This window comes from Brachycentrus maculatus, unplaced genomic scaffold (genome assembly GCF_059751285.1).
Source record: "Brachycentrus maculatus isolate JH-2025_06_01 unplaced genomic scaffold, ASM5975128v1 h1tg000091l, whole genome shotgun sequence".
Taxonomy (NCBI): domain Eukaryota; kingdom Metazoa; phylum Arthropoda; class Insecta; order Trichoptera; family Brachycentridae; genus Brachycentrus; species Brachycentrus maculatus.
Window position 1 is genome coordinate 1704383 of NW_028280845.1, and position 20630 is coordinate 1725012.

Genomic DNA, 20630 nt, shown 5'->3' on the forward strand with positions numbered 1-20630 from the left:
GGTAATTTTTAAATAAATACGTGTTATGTAACGGATGTGTAGTGAAAAAAACTCCTTTAATACACTTCGGACGGGAAAGGTATTTCTACCTGTTCGGTCGATTGATGCTTGCGGACGGGAAGGGTATTTTTACCTTCTGCGCTGGCCTCATTTCAAAATCAGAAAAGAAGGAATTACATATTTAATGTTTTTATTATAATATTTTGTACCAGGTCTTAACTATATGTACATAATTATCAAATCCTGTCGCCAGCGGTCCGCAGGCATAAAAAACACCCGTCCGAAATGTGTTAATTTAATTCTCTTTGGGATCGAACCTGGCATCTCTCCAGCTTGTTAGATTAAGAGGAGAATGTATAATTTACAATCAGTATAACGCTGCATGCTTTTAATGCAACTGCCTTATTGGATGCTGGTTAAGAACAATAAAATAATAATAAAACCCTTATCCGCACCCCAATGGTGCATAGGGCACTGCTTCATATAAACGCAGTGTTATCTTGATCGTTTACACATGAAGGAAAGGTGATCAGCCCTCCGCTTTAGGTACCAGTCCAGGGTAATATTGAATAAATATTACAGTGAAAAAAATCACTTATATTTATTTGACCCCCCCTGGGAATCGAACCCGGGACCTCCAGTACGGTAGCCGAGCGTGGTGACTATTACACTACGGAGGCGGACGGTGTTAGGGTATTGACTGATAAAGAATAAAGAACTGGAAATGGATTACACTCAAAGAATAATTTTTAAATATTAGTAATATGAAAGACATAAGAAATGATAATAATGGGTGAAATCAAAGATCATATCGTAGTCGTACAGGATAAAGTTACCAACTGACACAACGTTAAATGTTCAGGAGGGCCATTTAAGTCACTTTTGCTTGACAAGAAAATAAACATCAATGCAGTTAAGTCATTTTTAACAAGTCAATATATTATACTTCCAAGTTTAAAATCCTATCGGCTTTTTTCAGGGCAATATTAAGCAAGTAAGATATCAAATAGTCAATGATCACGTTTTGGCATAAAATGCACTTGGTCATTTTCTCCTGTATGACTACCATATACTAGTGGTGAATTTATTGAATAAGATAAAAATCGTTTCGATTTTTATCTTATTATCGATCGAATCGCCGTTGGATAGGACAAATCCCTAATAAAAATTCCGATTTCGGAAAACTGACGTATGCTGTAAATGTTACCATAAAATCATGCAAAAAAAGCAACAATAGCAACAACATTTTTTTTTACAACGGTCAATGACAGCTGACAGTTGTTTGACGTTTAGTATTTGTGATTAATTCCATAAATTAATCAATATACCAGTCTGTAAAACACCCATCAATTTTATGCAGTTTTACGTTTTCCGGGAATATGTTTATAAATTATAGGTTACGTTTTAAATTCATGTGTACGTCGCGATAAGAATAAAAGTGAACTTTGCCTTCATAAATGACCAGCGCGTGGACAGTTTTAAAGCGACTTCCGTTAGAAACCTGACCTAAGTTTGCTATGTTAATTTTTGTGTGATGTTCTGTTTCGCGCTGTGATAAATCAGGTTTGGTGGGAGAAGGATGATAAGGCATTCTCGGTTTGTCAAAAACTTGTCTGTTTTTCCGTCACTCGCGCGTCGTGCCACTAGTGCCACTGGAGTGCCCCCTCTAGTTTATGCAAAGTACGTTTTTGTGTCATTGTAATACTATTATAATAATGTCCCAATTTTTTGTGGTGATTAAGGTGATTTATTGGTCTTAAAACCTGAATATTTTATCTAAATTATGTAACGAAATAAGTAAGACCATTATCATATTTAGTGCAATCACTGAGAATACTTGTCTTGTCTGTAAATGTATTTTTGTTTTATAGAATATCATATTTAAAATAAAGAACTTACTTGAGATATTGTCAACTGATCAAATATTGATTGAGATATATATTTTTTATGAAAACTGTTTTGCCTTTCAAAAACATTTTCAAATGAAGCCATTTGACAAAATAAAGCAAAAATATGAATCAGTATTAGTAATTGACTCAAAATCTGTGTTCATGAGAACTAGTTTATTAAACTTGTGAGAATTATGTATGTATGTAGATAAAATTGGCAGTATTAAAGGATGGAGATAAAAAAATATTAGTTTTGTTTTTCAATCTTCTATTTTTAATAATAGGCTTCTAATGATACTACCGCACAGAGCCTAAAGAACAGTAAAAACATATAATAGGTATTTGGGAGAGTAACAAATAGCTTTATAAACAAGTATATAACAATCATATTGACATGATTTTTTGTATTTTTTTGCATTCTTCGTTTATGGTAGAACAGGGGTTCCTAAAGTGTGCGCCGTAGAAAGTAAAGAAGGGCGCCGTGAGTCGATCCTCTATCATTATCCGAAACCACAAATATTCTCTTTTTTGTTGTTCTCTGTTTCAATTCTGAATTCTAATAAATATAATGAAACTTAATTTCATATTCTGGATGTTTTAAATTTAACAGATGTAGCATCAACAATATGGCCGCTATTAACTGTGAAAGTTTAGAAGTCCTTATTGAAAGACCCTACATATATATTATATATATTATATACATATACATATATATATATATATATATATATATATATATATATATATATATATATATATATATATATATATATATATATATATATATATATATATATATGTGTTTATGTGTATGGTCACTATATCTATTCCAATTAGCTTACTTAGGTAGGGCGCCGTGACAAAATACTAAACTTGTAAGTGCGCCGTGGGCTGATAAAGATTGGGAACCCCTGTGGTAGAATATAAAAAATAATTCATTACAAAGATAGAAAGAAATACAGGCTCTGTGGCTTCAGAATGCAGATGCCTTCTTAGAGAAAAGTTGTCAGCATCAGTTACTAAACTAAAATACCAAGTATTTTTATTTGGTACGCTATATCCAAATATATTAGTATAATTACGTATCAATTTCTTATTCGTCATTCTCTTACATTCTAGAATGGCGTCTTCAAATGACAGTGTCAAAAATATGAAGGAGTTGTTGCCTGACTTTCCCAATGGCCCGCTCTCCGATTACAGAAAGATGGCTTCCTTCGACTGGAGGAAGATGAAACTAGCGGTAGAAGGGGAGGACATGATCAGATATAAAGTATGATCATTTTAATACTTTAAATATTTCAACTAAACACCCTTTAGGCTTTAGGTACATAAACGTCCTTCGGACACCCTTTAAGGTATTTTTACAAATCGCTCACTCCTTTCAAAAACGTCATATAACAAAAAACTTGATTTTTCAGGAGATCGTTTTTAAAGTTTAAAAATATAGTACAAAGTATTAAAAATAAATATCAACCCACTTATTGAACTTTTTACTGTGCAACAGATCTTTTTAGGTAAAACCTGAATGTTTTTTCTCCATTTGAAAAATATTTAGTTTATTTAAAAGAATAATTAAACAATGCCTTTTCTTCAAAATGCAAAAACAACACTTTCTGTCATGTAGCATTAAGTTATAAATATGCAGCTTTTGCTGGTATATAGTACATTTTCTGGGCATTCCAAAAACATGCACAACTGAAAATTGTCAATTTTTTATATGACGTTGTTGAAAGGAGTGAGCGAAATGTCTCAAAAAGGATTCAAGGAGGATTTATTTACAAAATGTTTTATGTTTAAAAAAATATTTCAAGACTTTTATTAATCTATCAAGGTTGGTGACAAAGTCTATCGAGATGAGAACACATAACTTTTCTATATTTATAAGGCTTATGACTCGTCATTGGCTAGCTTGAGTGATAACTGTATTCAAAGATTGACAACCACGTTACTCAAATATCGTTGTTGAAAGGAGTGAGCGATATGTTACATAGATCAGTGAGATACTGCTTCATTGACTGTTTTCCAGTTTAATTAGCATTTTTTAAATTATTATTTGTTTTGTCTCTACATAAAAAAAGTTTGAGGTGGTAATGGTGGAAAAAAATACTACTGACTTTATAAAAATATACTCACATTGTTTTAAGTGGGTCCAAATTGTTGTTCGTTTATTTAATTAATCAATTCTTCTTCTCATAAAGCCACCTCACACTAAAGGTTGGCAATCATCGCTTTGTCTGCTGCCGCTTTTAACAAAGACTTAGTGCTACAATGGAACCACTCTCTCAAGTTTTTAACCCAATACATAATACGTCTTCTTCCTATGCTGCTTTTACTTTTCAATCACTTGCCTTATAATATAATACATATTATTTCGTATTTATCTCACCTCATAAAATGGCCAAAGTAGTCTAAAAATATATTATTTTTATCTTTTTTACAAATTTAATAATATAATTGATGAATTGCAACATTTTTTACAGAATAAAATATGGGAATTTTTAAGAAATAATGAAATATTCAACATGTCAGCTGAGACGCTTCCTCTGGATGAACAAAGGCATCTAGCACAAAAGAGATTAAGAGTTTTACAAGATGCAGAGCTAATGAGGATTGAACAGGTTATTTTTTATATATATTCTTCTTCTACATTAATAACTTAAAAAAGAGATACAATACCTTTGACGATAACACTTCAATGTGATATTTTTAATATTTATTTATTTATTGTTATTATTATTATTTTTATCATTGTCAGACGCTGGATTATTCACCCTACAGATGATACATCATTATTATACGTGCCTCAACGTGAAAGAATATGGATGTCTGAGCATCCTATTGATAATGATGCAGAACGCATCGAAACGCATATCACCATAATTTTGAGAAATAGTAGTATTTACCAAATAAAATTTAAATTGAAAATTGATTGATATTACCACAAAGTGACTGTGGAGTTAATCATTGAAATGAATTAACATTTTGTTCAATTATATAATTTGTTATTAGATTCCCAAAAAATTCTAAAATATCTCTTATTTTAAAGGGGATAGAATGGTGGGTATGAAAAAGATAATACAGTAATGTTAGGGCACTCACGGTTGCATATCCGTACTTTTACTAGTTTGTGTAACATGGAGACTGCTAAAGCCTACAAATTCCCGAGTGTAGTGAGTCTCATGCAAAAAATATTTTCCATTAAAAATTTATATGGGTCACATCTTTAAAAAACATACCTCGATTGTGTCTATGCCGCTCTCACTTTTGCATTATAATTTACGGTCTGGTAAAATTCAGTTTTATCTATGGTTTTCTATATTTCAGGTTGCGTTAGATCCCAGGATACCAGCTGCGTGGATAGAAGCTGTCTACGTCTATGATGTATCCATGGCTGTCAAGCATAGCTTGATTTATTCCATGTTTTGCAATGTCATCAGGGGTATGGGTACTGAAAGGCATTACAAGTTTATTGAAGGCACGGAAGCGTCGGAAATATCCGGATGTTTTGCACTGACCGAAATAGCCCACGGGTCCAATGCAAGGGGGATGAGGACAACGGCAACATACGATGTAGAAAATAAACAATTTATCATGCACAGTGCAGACTTTGAAGCTGCTAAGTGCTGGGTAGGAAATTTAGGTAAGATATATGTTTTTTTTATTTAGAAAGAAATATTTGTGTTTTTATTATGTACAAAAAAACTTTAATTTTATACTATTTCTGTGAGCCTAAGCGGCTCATTATTAAAAATTGGTTTTAAATTTTGGTACAGTGGGTTCAAACCCAGAAACTCTGACTCAAGAGTCCACGACACTAACCGCTGTACCACAACCCGACACTTTATTTTATTTTTATTAAAAACAAAAATATTTTATCTCCATATTTAGTTTATTGTGTTATCATTCATTTTATATATCTTTGTCTAAGTGACCTTTTGCTCTTGACGGGATTCAAAGTCCAGAAAAATAAAAATAGTTTTAATTGTTATTTGGTATGAATCTAATAAAATTTTATCTAAAAGAATGCATAATTATGTAGCTAAATTGATTTTTTTTGCTTCTTTGTCACAATTTTGCATATTAATTTATGATCTAATAAAATGAATTATTCAAATTTTATCTAACGATTTACAATTTTTTTATTAATATAATAATGCTCCCGTATGAATGATGAAATGGTTACAATATTGTTTATTTGTGAATTTAGTTTTAAGTTAATATAAAAAAAAACAAGTATTTTTAATTAACTCAATTGAATTAGCGTAAAATATTTCTTTCGTATGTTGATTTTTCTTCTTGCTGTTCAGACAAAAATAACTACAATTTAATGATTAAGATTTTTACCATAATTAAAAATATGTTCATATATAGATTTGATTTTTATGCTACACAAAGATGCTGTACGATTGTAGTATTTAATCGATTTACTAAAATATTAACAAACACTAATTTTGCCGTCAAAAAAAGGCGATTCAGTTGGCTTGGCCATGTACTCCGCATGCCTCCTAAGAGCCTTAATCAAGCTTGCCTCTTTTACAAGGCATCAGGTTCGCGCCGCCCAGGACGACCACTGCTGACAATTCGTTGGCAGTTCTCGTCAGAACTTTGGGACGCGAATCTGACTTGGGAGGATGCAAGGGAGCTGGCAGCCGACAGAAAAGCCTCGAGACAGTTTGGCGACTCCGTATGTTCCACCTAGGGAGCGGATATGGTTTAATAAAATAATAAAATAATAATCAAAAAGATCTAATGAAAAAAGTAATTGCTTTCATAAAACCTTTTTTTTATTTAAATTATTTGTACAACGAGGTACCGTAGAAGGGGGCTACTTGAACTTTGATGTGCTACTTGAACCCAGTACAAAAAAAATATTTAAATCTGTATTTGGTCTACAATAATGAACGTATCAACATGATTCATTGTTTCCCTGACAGGTGACACTTATTGTCACGATACGTTCATTATTGTAGACCAAATACAGATTTAAATCTCTTTTTTGTACTGGGCTCATGTAACACATCAAAGTTCAAGTAGCCCCGTTCTACGGTAGTATTTCATTGTCAATTGTATCAGCCTATGATTTGCAAAAATGAAATTTTTCTACATCAGACAATGCAAGCATAGTGCTTGATAGTATGTAAGATATGTGTAACGGAACATAACGCTACTTTGTAGCACTGCACACTGTGTGGAGCCATTACTACAATTCAATAACAAAAGAATCGCATAAGTAGGATCCATTGGATGAATAAACTAAGAGTGGCTGACTGTGGTCGGCCACCATTGTACCTCTAAGTGGTCTATACAAAAATAAACAATATTTTAGTGTGTAGTCAATTAACGGTATCAATTTTCTATTCTGTCATCAAATTTATGTTGCCAATCTCTTTGGTATTTCACCCATACAAATGTACGTGATACGTCTGCTATACTATCGCCCGAATGCAACAAGCCGTATCCCATATGTTCAGATACAAAAATGTATATCCGTAACCACAGAAACGTTTGTGATATGTCAAATTGTTCCTATTCGCCTTACGCATACGAATACGTCATACGGCGCGGTTAATATTTTGAGATAAAAATCGCTGGCTATCTCATTTGTAGAATATGTCGAGATTTTGTTGATTGATTGATATATTACATTCCATACAAAATATATTTATAAAAACATTTAATAGAATATCGTTGCAAAAAATTATTCGGCAGCATCTTACGTTGAAAGCCTATATTTGTAAAAATATTCAATAGAATATTACAGCAAAAAATTATTCAGCAGCATCTTATGCTGAAAGCCTTTATTTGTAAAAATATTAAATAGAATATTATTGCAAAAAAATATTCGGCGGCATCTTATTTTGAAAACCTTTATTTGTAAAAATATTCAATAGAATATTATTGCAAAAAAATATTCAGCGGCATCTTATTTTGAAAACCTTTATTTGTAAAAATATTCAATAGAATATTATTGCAAAAAAATATTCGGCAGCATCTTACGTTGAAAGCCTATATTTGTAAAAATATTCAGTAGAATATTATAGCAAAAAATTATTCAACAGCATGTAATATTGAAAGTTATGTTGAATGCCTTTATTTGTTAAAATATTCAATAGAATATTATTGCAAAAAAATATTCGGCGGCATCTTACGTTGAAAGCCTATATTTGTAAAAATATTCAATAGAATATTACAGCTAAAAATTATTCAGCAGCATGTAATGTTGAAAGTTATGTTGAAAGCCTTTATTTGTAAAAATATTAAATAGAATATTATTGCAAAAAAATATTCGGCAGCATCTTACGTTGAAAGCCTATATTTGTAAAAATATTCAATAGAATATTACAGCAAAAAATTATTCAGCAGCATGTAATGTTGAAAGTTATGTTGAAAGCCTATATTTGTAAAAATATTCAATAGAATATTATTGCAAAAAATTATTTGACGGCATCGTATGTTTATATATTTATAAGAATATTTTAGCAAAAAATTATGCTTGAAATCCTCTGGCAAAGGATCATAAAACGTGTCATAAAAGAGCCAATTGTTTAAAAATCTTGTTATTGCCTTTTTTTGCCTACTTTTTTGAAAATAACCCAAAAGTAAGACGGTTAATTAATCAAATGTAAAAAATAAAGCATTTAATTTTCATATCTTATCATTTGTTGTCATTTGAGGACGTTATAATACATAAGACATATTATGTACTGCCTTTATCACCATCACTGTAAATCACTCCTAAAAAACTGTCTCATCATTATTTTTTATGATTGTTTTTATTTTCAATGTTTTAATCTAGTGATAAATCAAAGAAATAATACATTTATAATTAATCCTACTGATTATCTGTGACAATACCTATATGTTTATCTATTTTATTTGTCCACCTCCGTAGTGTAATGGTCAGCACGCTCGGCTACCGTTCTGGAGGTCCCAGGTTCGATTCCCAAGGGGGGTAAAATAAATAAAAGTGTTTTTTTTACTGTAATATTTATTCAATATTACCCTGGACTGGTACCTGAAGCAGAGGGCTGATCACCTTTCCTTCATGTGTAAACGATCAAGATAACACTGCGTTTATATGACCCAGTTCCCTATGCACCATTGGGTGCGGATAAGGGTTTAAAAAAAATTGAATGAAATTATTATTTATAATTTAAACTAAAATAGTAGTGCTTGACGGAGTCCTATGAAAATGAAGCATGGAGTTTGCAAAAAAAGGATGAAATTAGACTGAATGCAGTGAAAATGTGATCACTCTGACGAATGATGTACAAAAGATGTTTGAATGGTAAAATAATACATACAGACCCGATGATTATTCAGACTCCTGACCGCTTTAAAATATTTGACATACACGATCATGCCAAGTTTTTCCGGTCTTTCCCTGATCCTATTTCCAACTAAATTTGTTTATGACTTTCCCCACTCATTCGTTCCATATGCCCAAACCATCTCAACACACATTTCTTGACTTTATTTCAACATCTATCATACATCATTTTACCGCAAATTTCACTGAGAGATCGCATTTCGACTGCATTTAGTCTACTTTCATCCTTCTTTTGCCAACTTCACACTTCACTTGCATATTAAAGTTGGCGCCAGAACTTCATTGTGTATTGCCAGTTTACGTTTCACTGTTAGGCTTTTATTTGCTATAATGATTTCAGTTCACCTTTCACTCTGCTCCCTATCTTCTAATTGATATAATCTTTCACACCCAAAGCTTAAATTAAAGCTAGTATCTTCTTCTTCTTTTTAGCCCTCTGTACTCCACTGCTGGATATAGGTCTCTTCCGTATCTGTCCATTTTTTCGGTCGGTTGCTGCTTGCAGCCAGTCTTTACCCCCCACAGCGGCTATATTGTTGGACCATCTTTTTTGACGTCTTCCGACGCCTCTCCCAAGGTCTCCATCTTAAAATTTTAAAGGTCCATCTTGTGAAGTCTTGTCTTGCAAAACGTATTATAGTAGTATGTCCACCTCCGTGTTGTAATGGTTAGCATGTTTAGCTACCATGCTGGAGGTCCCCGGTTTGATTCCCAGATTAAAATAAATAGTAATCATTTTACACTGTTTAATATTTAATTAATACTACCCTAAACTGGTCCCTGAAGCGCAGTAGTGATCACCTTGTCTTCATGTCAGTAACAATCAAGATAACACGGCGTTAATATGATGCAGTGCCCTATGCACCATTAAGTGCGGATAGGGGTTAGAAGAAGAATAATATAATAGCCTGCCATGAACGGTCTTACCATTGAGGTAAACTTACCATTTTTAATTAAAGTTTTACTGATGCATTCCGCAGCATTTTCAAACACCGTAATTTGTTTGAAAATGATGCGAAATCCATCGAAACATGTGTCACAGTAGATTTTAAGAAATACTGGTACATATTTAGTAAGTAAAACTTAAATAAAAAATTAATCAATTTTACCACAAAGTGACATTTTTTTTCCTCTAGGAAAATGTGCAACTCACGCAGTGGTGTATGCAAAACTGATCACTGCAGATGGCAAAGACCAGGGGCTCCACGCCTTTGTGGTTCCCATCCGCTGCCCCCGCACCCTGCGCTCCTACCCCGGAGTGCTGGTTGGCGACATGGGCGAGAAGATTGGCCTCAACGGGATAGACAATGGGTATAAAACATTACATCAAGAAAACTTTGCATCCATAATTTGTAAAATGGCACTTGTACTGACATCTTTGGTTGTTTTTTAACACTAAAACTACAGTTCAGATTATTTTTCTGTTTTACTCACGATATTTTACTTAAAACAGAGTTTTGTGATGTCATCGTAATGGCCTAAAGAAAAAAAGTCAAACAAAACCCATGAAATAAACCATCGTAAATTTTGATACAAATCATGTTAACTGGTGTATTTTTTTGTTGTTCAAGAAAATACGTTGCTTATAAAAATAAAAAAAATAATAAAACTCACTTTATGCAGACAAGATACAGTTTACAATGATTAAAGAAAACACTTCGTTTTTTACCACTTGAGTTTTATTATAGACTACATGTTTCAGAAGTTAAACTTCCATCATTCAGGTCTGTATAATAACAGGTGTTATTATACAGACCTGAATGATGGAAGTTTAACTTCTGAAACATGTAGTCTATAATAAAACTCAAGTGGTAAAAAACGAAGTGTTTTCTTTAATCATTGTAACATGTCTTACCACAAAGTTAATGCCGAAACAATAAATAAAAAGATACAGTTTTGTCTGCAGAAACTCTCTCCTTGACAGGTCAATTACAGGCTATGAAATTACATGGATCGCACAGTTAAGAGTTCATAGAAATTTATAAATACATATTGCCCTATATATTTTTTTAAATATTACTTGTTTAATATTTTTTTTTTCAATTGGACAACTTTCTAATTATGTAACTCTAGAAACAAATAATAAAATAACCTGATATTTTTAGTTCTATTTTTGTGAACAAAAAAACCGATCATTAAGTGGTTAATATCTTTTCAGGTTTGTGATGTTCAACTCGTACCGCATTCCCTCCGAGAGTCTCCTCAACAAGCTCGCAGACGTGGATGAGAAGGGGAACTACGTGACTGCGATCAAGGACGCCAAGAAGCGGTTCGGGGCGTCTCTGGGCATCTTGTCGGGGGGCCGTGTCCAGATTGGCGGGATGGCGACCAACCAGCTCCAGAAGGCCCTCGTTGTGGCCGTCAGATACTCGGCCGTTCGAAAGCAGTTTGGCCCCGACGACAGTAGCGAGGAGTTCCCGGTTCTTGAATATCAGCAGCAGGTAAATCTTTAGGCATGCCTGAAGTATTAGAGATTTGCAAATTTGGTTCTATGCATGAGGTCCTGGGTTTGATTCCCATACTCGTTGTATCCTGTACTATATATTATTTTTACACATCGCTCACTCCTTTCAAGAACGTCATAAATCAAAATACTTGATTTTTCAGGAGAACGTTTTTAAAGTTTAAAAATATAATACAATGCATTAAAACTAAATATCAAGCCACTTACTGAACTTCTTACTGTGCAACAGATCTTTTTAGGTAAAACCTGAAGGTTTTTTCTCCATTTGAAAAATATTTAGTATATTTAATAAAATAATTAAACAATACCTTTTCTTCAAAATGCAAAAACAACACTTTCAGCCCTGTAGCGGGTAAATATTAAGTTAATAATATGCCTCTTTTGCTGGGATATAGTACATTTTCTGGGCATTCCGAAAACATGCACAACCGAAAATTGTCGATTCTTGATTTATGACGTTCTTGAAAGGAGTGAGCGACATGTACACGCATGTATGTATTTATATGTATTCTATTATCGTTTTATGTATTGCAGTGAAGAATAATTATTTAGTTACCGTCGTTTTTAAATGTTGAAATTACTTTAAACTGTAAAGCGCCCTAAAGGTGATTTCTCACGAAAATGGCGCTTTATAAATTTGTCTGATGAATAACGTTGATTTTTATTAATTAGTGCATTTTTTTTAATATAAGAAGAAAAAAAAGAGAGCTAAATAAAATATCTAAGAAATATTTTGAGTGTGTTCAAATACTTGTTCACAAAATCTGGATTATCTCCAATTACAGGAGTTATTTTCATATTATTTTTTGACATCTCATCAAAGATGAAGAAGAATATGGAAGTCTGGGCATTTACGGGGCTTACGACCGTCATAGGCTGGTTTAAGTGATCACTTTACACACGTGTAACATTCACCAATTCTACCCATTATTGACAACCACACTACTCAAATTCTTGGAAGTTCTATATATATGAACCAATTTAGAAACCTTGTTCATGAATCACTAGAACTTCACTAGAGATATCTATTGGTGAGATGTAAAGAAGCTTTTTATTAAGCAGAAACTCTTATATTAGTATGCTCTTATAGAGCTTCTTTACATCTCACCAATAGATGTCTCTAGTGAAGTTCTAGTGATTCATGAACAAGGTTTCTAAATTTGTTCATATATATAGAACTTCCAAGAATTTGAGTAGTGTGGTTGTCAATAATAGGTAGAATTGGTGAATGTTACACGTGTGTAAAGTGATCACTTAAACCAGCCTATGACGGTCGTAAGCCCCGTAATTGCCCAGACTTCCATATTCTTCTTTATCTTTGATGAGATGTCAAAAAATAATCTATGAAATAACCAAATATTGATCCCACTGAAGTGTTTTTTTTTAAAAACTTTTTCAATATGTTGCTACATAAGATTGGTCAACGTTCTTTTGTGTAAATTATGATATTTTGACTTTCTCCATGAATAATAATAAAAAAATCAACTATTCATTTTTATTTTAAATGAATCAATGAGTGAGAAATAAAATTTAGATCTGAATAAACTGTCCAAACTCTTTTCTGCCTTTTATTTTATTTTATACTTAATTCAAAACTGTACTACTTAATAGTAAGATAGAACACAATGATTTTTCCTTATCTGAAAATATTATGGTTCCTTTTTTATATTTTCTACATTAGGCAACACATAATTCAAAGAAAAAAGATGGTGTACAAATAAAATGGCTTCTACAGGCAGATAAAAAATGGCATATAATTGAAAATAGCATAAATGAATTTGAATATAAATAGTTTTCATTCAATTGCCTAAATGAGACTTAACAATTCTTGATCATGTGAGTCTTGACCGTGTATTTGGTACCAGTAAAGAAAACCCGTAGAAGAAATACTTAAACAATTATTTTTTTATATAAGATCAAGGAATAGTAGACATTTTGCAAATTTAAAATAGCTTTTTTTCTCTTGTTTAAAAAATGATATCGAAAACTCTTATCAAGTCACTCGCCTGCAAAGTTCCATTTTTGCAAATTCAACTTCATTTATGTGCCAATTTAACTAAACATGTCAAATTTCTTGTATATTTTATGTTTGTTTTAACTTTTCAGCAATTCCGATTGTTACCGTATTTAGCGGCATCGTACGGAATGAGAATATTCTGCAGATGGATTTCGGAATCGCACACTAAATTCGTAGTTAACTCCATGTTAAGTAAGTTTGTAAATAATTTATTATTATTGAAATATAGTCATGCACTGTCCTCCGTAGTGTAATGGTCAGCACGCTCGGCTACCATTCTGGAGGTCCCGGGTTCGATTCCCAGGAGGGGTCAAATAAATATAAGTGATATTATTACCGTAATATTTATTCAATATTACCCTGGACTAGTACCTGAAGCGGAGGGCTGATCACCTTTCCTTCATGTGTAAACGATCAAGATAACTCTGCATTTATATGACGCAGTGCCCTATGCACCATAATAATAATAAACTTTGTAGTGGATTAGTTAGCGCGTGCAGCTACCATTTTGGAGGCCTGGGCTTAATTTATAATATTTCAGATGTTAAAAGTGAAGATGACGCATACAAAGGTGTGGAGATGCACGCTCTGTCGTCAGCCTCCAAGCCTGTCATTGCATGGCTGGCCAGGGACGGCATCCAAGTGTGCAGAGAAGCGTGCGGAGGACACGGTTATCTTAAAGGTATACTAAATAGGTCTGCTAGAGTAGACGTTTAATAAACTTGCACCTTAACCTTTTAACTGCCGGCAGGTACATGTATGGCGGTACCCAGCATGCCGCGAATTTTACGACAAAAATAAAACCTATCGTTATTGAAAGTGTAATAACGTTTATTTATAAAACTTAACAAATAAATGAAGAGCACGCCAGTCGTGCAGTCATTTATCCATAATCATAAAATTAATTGTTCGTGGTGCAGGGTTGTCACAAAATTTGTCATAGAAAATATGAAAACTAAATTATATGTCAAAAGTAATTGTTTATGTTAGTTTAATATTACAAGTTTACACACACACTATGATTATAAATTTTTTTAAATTAAAAATCATCGGAATCGACGCTTAAATCACTGTTATCAGATTCGGCAGTGACGGCAACTCGGGGATTATTGGACAACCCTGAACGCCATTAGTTGTTCCGATGACAAAGCTCTCTTTAGTGTACATTTCAAGTGGTAAAAACAAATTCTATTTCAATTCTAAGTATGCAAAGATATTCTCAATAGATGTCATTATGCGTTCAATATATTAGTACATTTTAAATAATTTATTTTCTTTAGTAAAAGCCCATTTAAAATGGCGTGTCTTAAGACGTAATTTTTGTATGAGCGGCGCTCTGTTAACAGAAAATTATGCATCTTAAGTTGCTTTTGGCAGTTAACCGGTTAACACACTTCGGACGGAAAAGGTATTTCTACCTGTTTGGTCGATTGATGCTTAAGGACGGGAAGGGTATTTTTACCTTTTGCATCGGCCTCATTTCAAAGGCAGAAAAGAAGGAATTATCCAATGTTTTTATATGAATATTATACAATATTAATCTCTTTGTTAAGGTCTTAACTATTTGTACATAATTATCAAATCCGTTACCAGGATCTGCAGGTGTAAAAAATACCTGTCTGAAATGTGTAAACTCCGTAGTATATAATGGTTAACACATTAAGCTACCGTAATGGTTGTCCCGGATTTGATTCCCAGGGCAGGGGGTCAAAATAACGACATCTTCGTTCTCGCATATTTCTCTTATCCTGGTGTTCCTTATTCTATCTCATAGACTAGTGCCAGATATACTCCTTAGAGTCTTTATTTCTGGCACTCTTAGCGCATTTTTGTTACTGCGGTGTGTTCGCTCTGTATTTGATCCCATATCGCTCACTCCTTTCAAGAACGTCATAAATAAAAAATCGTCAATTTTAAGTTGTGCATGTTTTTGGAATGCCCAGAAAATGTACTATATCCCAGCAAAAGCGGCATATTTTAAACTTAATATTTACCCCTACAGGGCAGAAAGTGTTGTTTTTGCATTTTGAAGAAAAGGTATTGTTTAATTATTTTTTGAACATACTAAATATTTTTCAAATGGAGAAAAAACCTTCAGGGTTTACCCAAAAAGATCTGTTGCACAGTAAAAAGTTTAATATGCGGCTTGATATTTATTTTTAATACATTGTATTATATTTTTAAACTTTAAAAATGTTCTGAAAAATCAAGTTTTTTTATTTATGACCTTGAAAGGAGTGAGCGATATGTCATGATGGGTCATACACAAGTTTTATATATTTTTATTTTGCTGCCAATCGTGGCAGTAAGATTCCCTCCTAGTAAATAGGACATCGTTACACAATTTAAAGAAAATATAGGATTTTGAAAGCTTTTATTAATTTATTGTCATCATGTTCTTCTTACAGCTGCAGGAATTGGCGAGATGAGAAATGAAAACGACGCCAACTGCACGTACGAAGGGGAAAACAGCATTCTCATTCAGCAGACCAGTAACTGGCTCCTCAGTCTATGGAAGAACATCCAAAAGGGTGAAAAGGTCAACTCACCCTACGGCACCGCAGATTTCCTTCAAAATTACCAGAAAATTGAGTCACCCGGAGCATTCAAGTCTGCCAAGGAAGTACTTGAACCAGAAAGTAAGTACATTTCTGTACCTGAGTTGAAATTCCGGAAGCCGCATTTATAAAACTTCTGGGAGAATAGAAATTTTACAAATGATTCAAATCATAGATTCCCAAATTTATCCGACTCAATACACATTTTTTAATGTCAACATTTTTCATCTCCCACCTTGAAAAACTGAATCTCTATTAAATTGTAAATAAAAACACTTGTTTTTACCACTTGAATATTTTATTTATTTTTAACGACTAGTTTCGGAAGCTACTGATGCTTCCATCTATGGGTTTAAATATAAAGTAAAGCATTAATAAGGATAAATTATCTGTACTGTAAGTGAAGGGGGGTAAGTTCTAACTTAGGGAGGGGTGAAAAAGTGGAATTTATGAAATATCGTGCGAGGATTGTGATAAAATATATACATATATATAGGCCAATCCGTGAGAATTTAAAGATGAAAATTAAAGAAAATTGTAGCGGTCATGTTAGTAACTTTTTTCTGAATTTGAAAATTACATAATGGATACAAATTCCTTCATCACCCACAAGTGAGGAACCTATGAATTAGATGATATCAAATGATTTGTGAATGTTTTCTTTCAGATATACTAAACGCATACAAATGGCTAGTATGTTACGTGCTCAAACAGACAGCCGATAAAATTGACAGGTTAGCTAAGGAAGGTAAAGATAATTTCACCATAAGGAATGACTCTCAAGCGTATCATGCTGCTACGCTGTCCATTATATTTGCAGAGGTAAGAAAAAATCAAAATGAGGAAAAAAATCACTATAATAATATGAATTCATGAATTATATGGTATTTTTGACATGTGTATAAATAAAAAAGTCCGCCTCCGTAGTGTAATGGTCAGCACGCTCGGCTACTGTTCTGGAGGTCCCGGGTTCGATTCTCAAGGGGGGTAAAAATAAATATAATATAAGTAATTTTTTCACTGTAATATTTATTCAATATTACCATGGACTGGTACCTGAAGCGGAAGGCTGATCACCTTTCCTTCATGTGTAAAACGATCATGATAACACTGCGTTTATAAGACACAGTGCCCTATGCACCATTGGGGTGCGGATAAGGGTTTTTATTATATTATTATTATTATAAATAATCATTGTAATTTATTTTTAGCATGCAATTCTTAAGACCTTCCACACATTCGCCCGCAATGTGGAGGACAGGAACTGCAAGGAAGTTTTGTTAAAGCTTGTTTCGTTATTCGGAGGATGGTGTCTGGAAAAACACTTGGCAACTCTGTACATGGTGAGATGTAATTCAATTATGTATATTATTAAGTATTTACATTCTAACAATTATGTTGATACTAATACCAGACAAAAAATTTAAACAATATACCTATTTATGAGCCTTTTTTATATCATTCGTTAGTCAGAAGTTCTCAACATAAGATATCACCGAATATTTTTTTGTATTCTATTGAATATTTTTACAATTATTTTATATCCGATGTATCAATTAACAAAATCTTGACATATTCTGCGAATGAGGTACACAGCGATATTGACAGCGAAATACTGAATGCGCCGTATGACAAATTTGAATGCATATGGCAAGCTGGAACAACTGACAATTCACAAATGTTTCTGTGGTTGCGGGTATGCTTTTTTGTACCTGGGAATAACATGTGGGATATGGCTTGTTGCATTCAGGTGATAATATAGTGGAGGTATCACATACGTTTATATGGGGAGGGCAGTTATACCCCATTATCCCTATTTTGATCAATGAATTAACCTGTTAACCGGGCGGGACGCATATATACGTCAAACGTAAACAATATCAGGTACGGGTAGGACATATGAATACGTCCTTGAAATATATGTTGCGCCCTGAAACAGGCGGGACGTATATTTTTCGAACAACAAAGGTATTAGTCATCCATACATGTCTCCACATGAATTTAAGACACGGAGTGAATCAGTATTCGCGCCCGTTACAAGTTGCGTAATTGGACAGCTGACCGCCCGGTTAACAGATTAAAGATGTTTATCCGATTGAATCGGTTATGGTAGCATTATAGATATGGCATATAACATCTTTACTGAATCCAATAATGTTTTCAGGGTAAATACTTTGCTGGTGATACGGGGCATTTATTAAGAAATGGTATTGTGGAACTATGTTCAGCAATAAAACCAGAAGCAGTTGCGCTGATCGACACCATCGCGCCACCGGACTTCATCCTCAACTCAGTTTTGGGAAGCAGCGATGGTTTTGTAAGTACGCCAATTTATAGCGGTACCTCGTTGCGTAGTGAAGTTGACACTGCTGACCAAAAATTACCATATGAAATACTAATTATTTTTTAAATTATTCCAGGTCTACCAAAACCTACAAGCATCCATTTACTCTTATCCTGGAGCACTGTCCAGACCGCATTGGTGGAAAGATGTGGTCAATTGGAAAACTTATGTGCCTTCTAAGATATAATTGTTTAACAAATACATCATTTATATAATTATAATTAGTTGACTCAGCAAACATAACACCGCACAGGCGGGCTTTTTAGTAATTAATATTTCTGTAAATTTTGGATAAATTAATTTTATCCAAACAAAATAAACATAACCTGTGATTATTATTGTTGAGATTGTGCTATGTATGCTCTATAAAATCCATATATTTTCAATAACGGCGCCACCTATCGGTTCTAATTTGCAAGAACCTGTATTAAGGTCAAACTAACTAACAAATGACAAAATTTTGTGTCATTTGGTCCATTGGTTTCAGAGATGTAACTGTTTTTTTCATATCTCAAATACAGTGCCACTTATCAGATCCAAAATTAACAGAAACCCGGTTACAGCCAGGACAAACATGTATCCAAAATCTGGAGTCAATTGTCACATGCTCAGCATATGGTTCCCAAGATTAGCGGTATTGACAACATACGCACTAACATATTTATATATTAAGATAATCATTAGTGGTAAAGGTGCTCAATTACTTTTATATATTATTATTATTATTATTACATAATGTACATAATATTTTTTACATTGTACATATTTGCATTATGTACAGATATATTTTTATAAAATTTATAACAAATTTTAAATTAAACTGTTTAAAAAAAATGTTTTATTTTATTTTCTGTTTTTCAAAAAAAAGGTACCAAATGACACGTTACCAAACGTAGGTCGTAAGCTCTGTAAAATATTTCAATATTCCCTTTTCAATAGACTTTTTCATATCTTTTTTTATTTTTATTTATTCTATCCCACTTTTATATTCTTTTTCATCTACGTTGAGATTTCAATATGAATAACTCCTAAGTGGACAAATCCAGATTTGTGAACAAAAGTTTGGACCCTCGAAATATTGCAAATCGAATGGGATATTTAGTGTCAAAACTTTAGTATTCCACATCTCTTTTTCGACAAAATGAATTATGAGAGCTGTTTTAAGAATGCAAAACTTAAGATAAGCCTACGAAATATGAATCAAATTAATAACATAGTTTTATTGATTGATTTGGCAGTCACTTTGTGGGTAAATATATCCATTTTCAATTTAAGTTTTACTTAGCAAATATGTACCACAATTTCTTAAAATCTATTGTGACACGTGTTTAGATGCATTCCGCATCATTTTCAAACACCGTACGTAATAACTAGTATCAAAACGTAAAAAGTACATAGTAGAGTTAGTTTTCAAACAATGACATGTAATTTCAAGCAAAATCTGCGGCCATTGGACCAATATTTATTTTTTAAATACATAGTAAGATGTACATCAATTATCAACCCAAATTTAGGTATTAGAGATGGCCATTTGCCGAGATAATTTTTCATACTTAAGCAAAAACGATTCACTAAAGTAAATCAATAAAACACATTTTGTTTTACTAAAATTATTTATTACCAATGCATAAAATACTTAATACAAATTAATATTTATGTACAATTATCACAACTATAAAATCAAAATCATTGTAAAAATACATGTATCGATAAGTTTAAAAAGAATATGCCATTTTTTATTGTTAGAGATACACACAACTATTTGTTCTAGTTTATGGAATTTATTAAGTTATATGGAAGATTGATATATAACACCTTTATAAGTGGAAAGAAACACTTAATTTCTGAAAACTTGACATAATCAATCTCAATAATAATGATTTTAGATAATTTAAATAGAGCCATTTTTGTAAAGTATTACCGCAAAATCATGTTATATTTTCACTTAAAAAAACACTTTTCTGCAGTACTAAAACTGAAGAAGAAAAACTGTTTTTTTCCATGAAACAAAATTTTTATCTGCCCGCA

General features: G+C 32.7%; 1 protein-coding gene across 2 annotated transcripts; it reads left to right on the forward strand.

Annotated features, from left to right (window-relative positions):
* Positions 1-1260: 1260 nt before the first annotated feature.
* Positions 1261-18940, forward strand: LOC148310594 (peroxisomal acyl-coenzyme A oxidase 3-like). Of its 2 annotated transcripts, none has more exons than XM_088258197.1 (13): positions 1261-1680; positions 3009-3159; positions 4370-4507; positions 5214-5529; positions 10356-10530; positions 11378-11660; positions 13790-13892; positions 14242-14382; positions 16109-16339; positions 16926-17080; positions 17470-17601; positions 18423-18575; positions 18679-18940. In XM_088258197.1, exons 1-13 carry the CDS (start codon positions 1580-1582, stop codon positions 18787-18789), a joined length of 2190 nt encoding a protein of 729 aa, XP_088114323.1. In that variant the 5' UTR covers positions 1261-1579; the 3' UTR covers positions 18790-18940. The 2 variants fall into 2 exon arrangements, with proteins under 2 accessions (XP_088114323.1, XP_088114324.1); XM_088258198.1 differs by lacking the exon at positions 1261-1680 and adding an exon at positions 1725-1742.
* Positions 18941-20630: the final 1690 nt, after the last annotated feature.

Coding starts and splice junctions, on each gene's coding strand:
- LOC148310594 (XM_088258197.1), top strand. CDS start 1,580: ATGATAAGGCATTCTCGGTTTGTCAAAAACTTGTCTGTTTTTCCGTCA. Junction 14,383..16,108: donor AGGACACGGTTATCTTAAAG/GTATACTAAATA, acceptor TTCTTCTTACAG/CTGCAGGAATTGGCGAGATG. Junction 17,081..17,469: donor TGTCCATTATATTTGCAGAG/GTAAGAAAAAAT, acceptor ATTTATTTTTAG/CATGCAATTCTTAAGACCTT.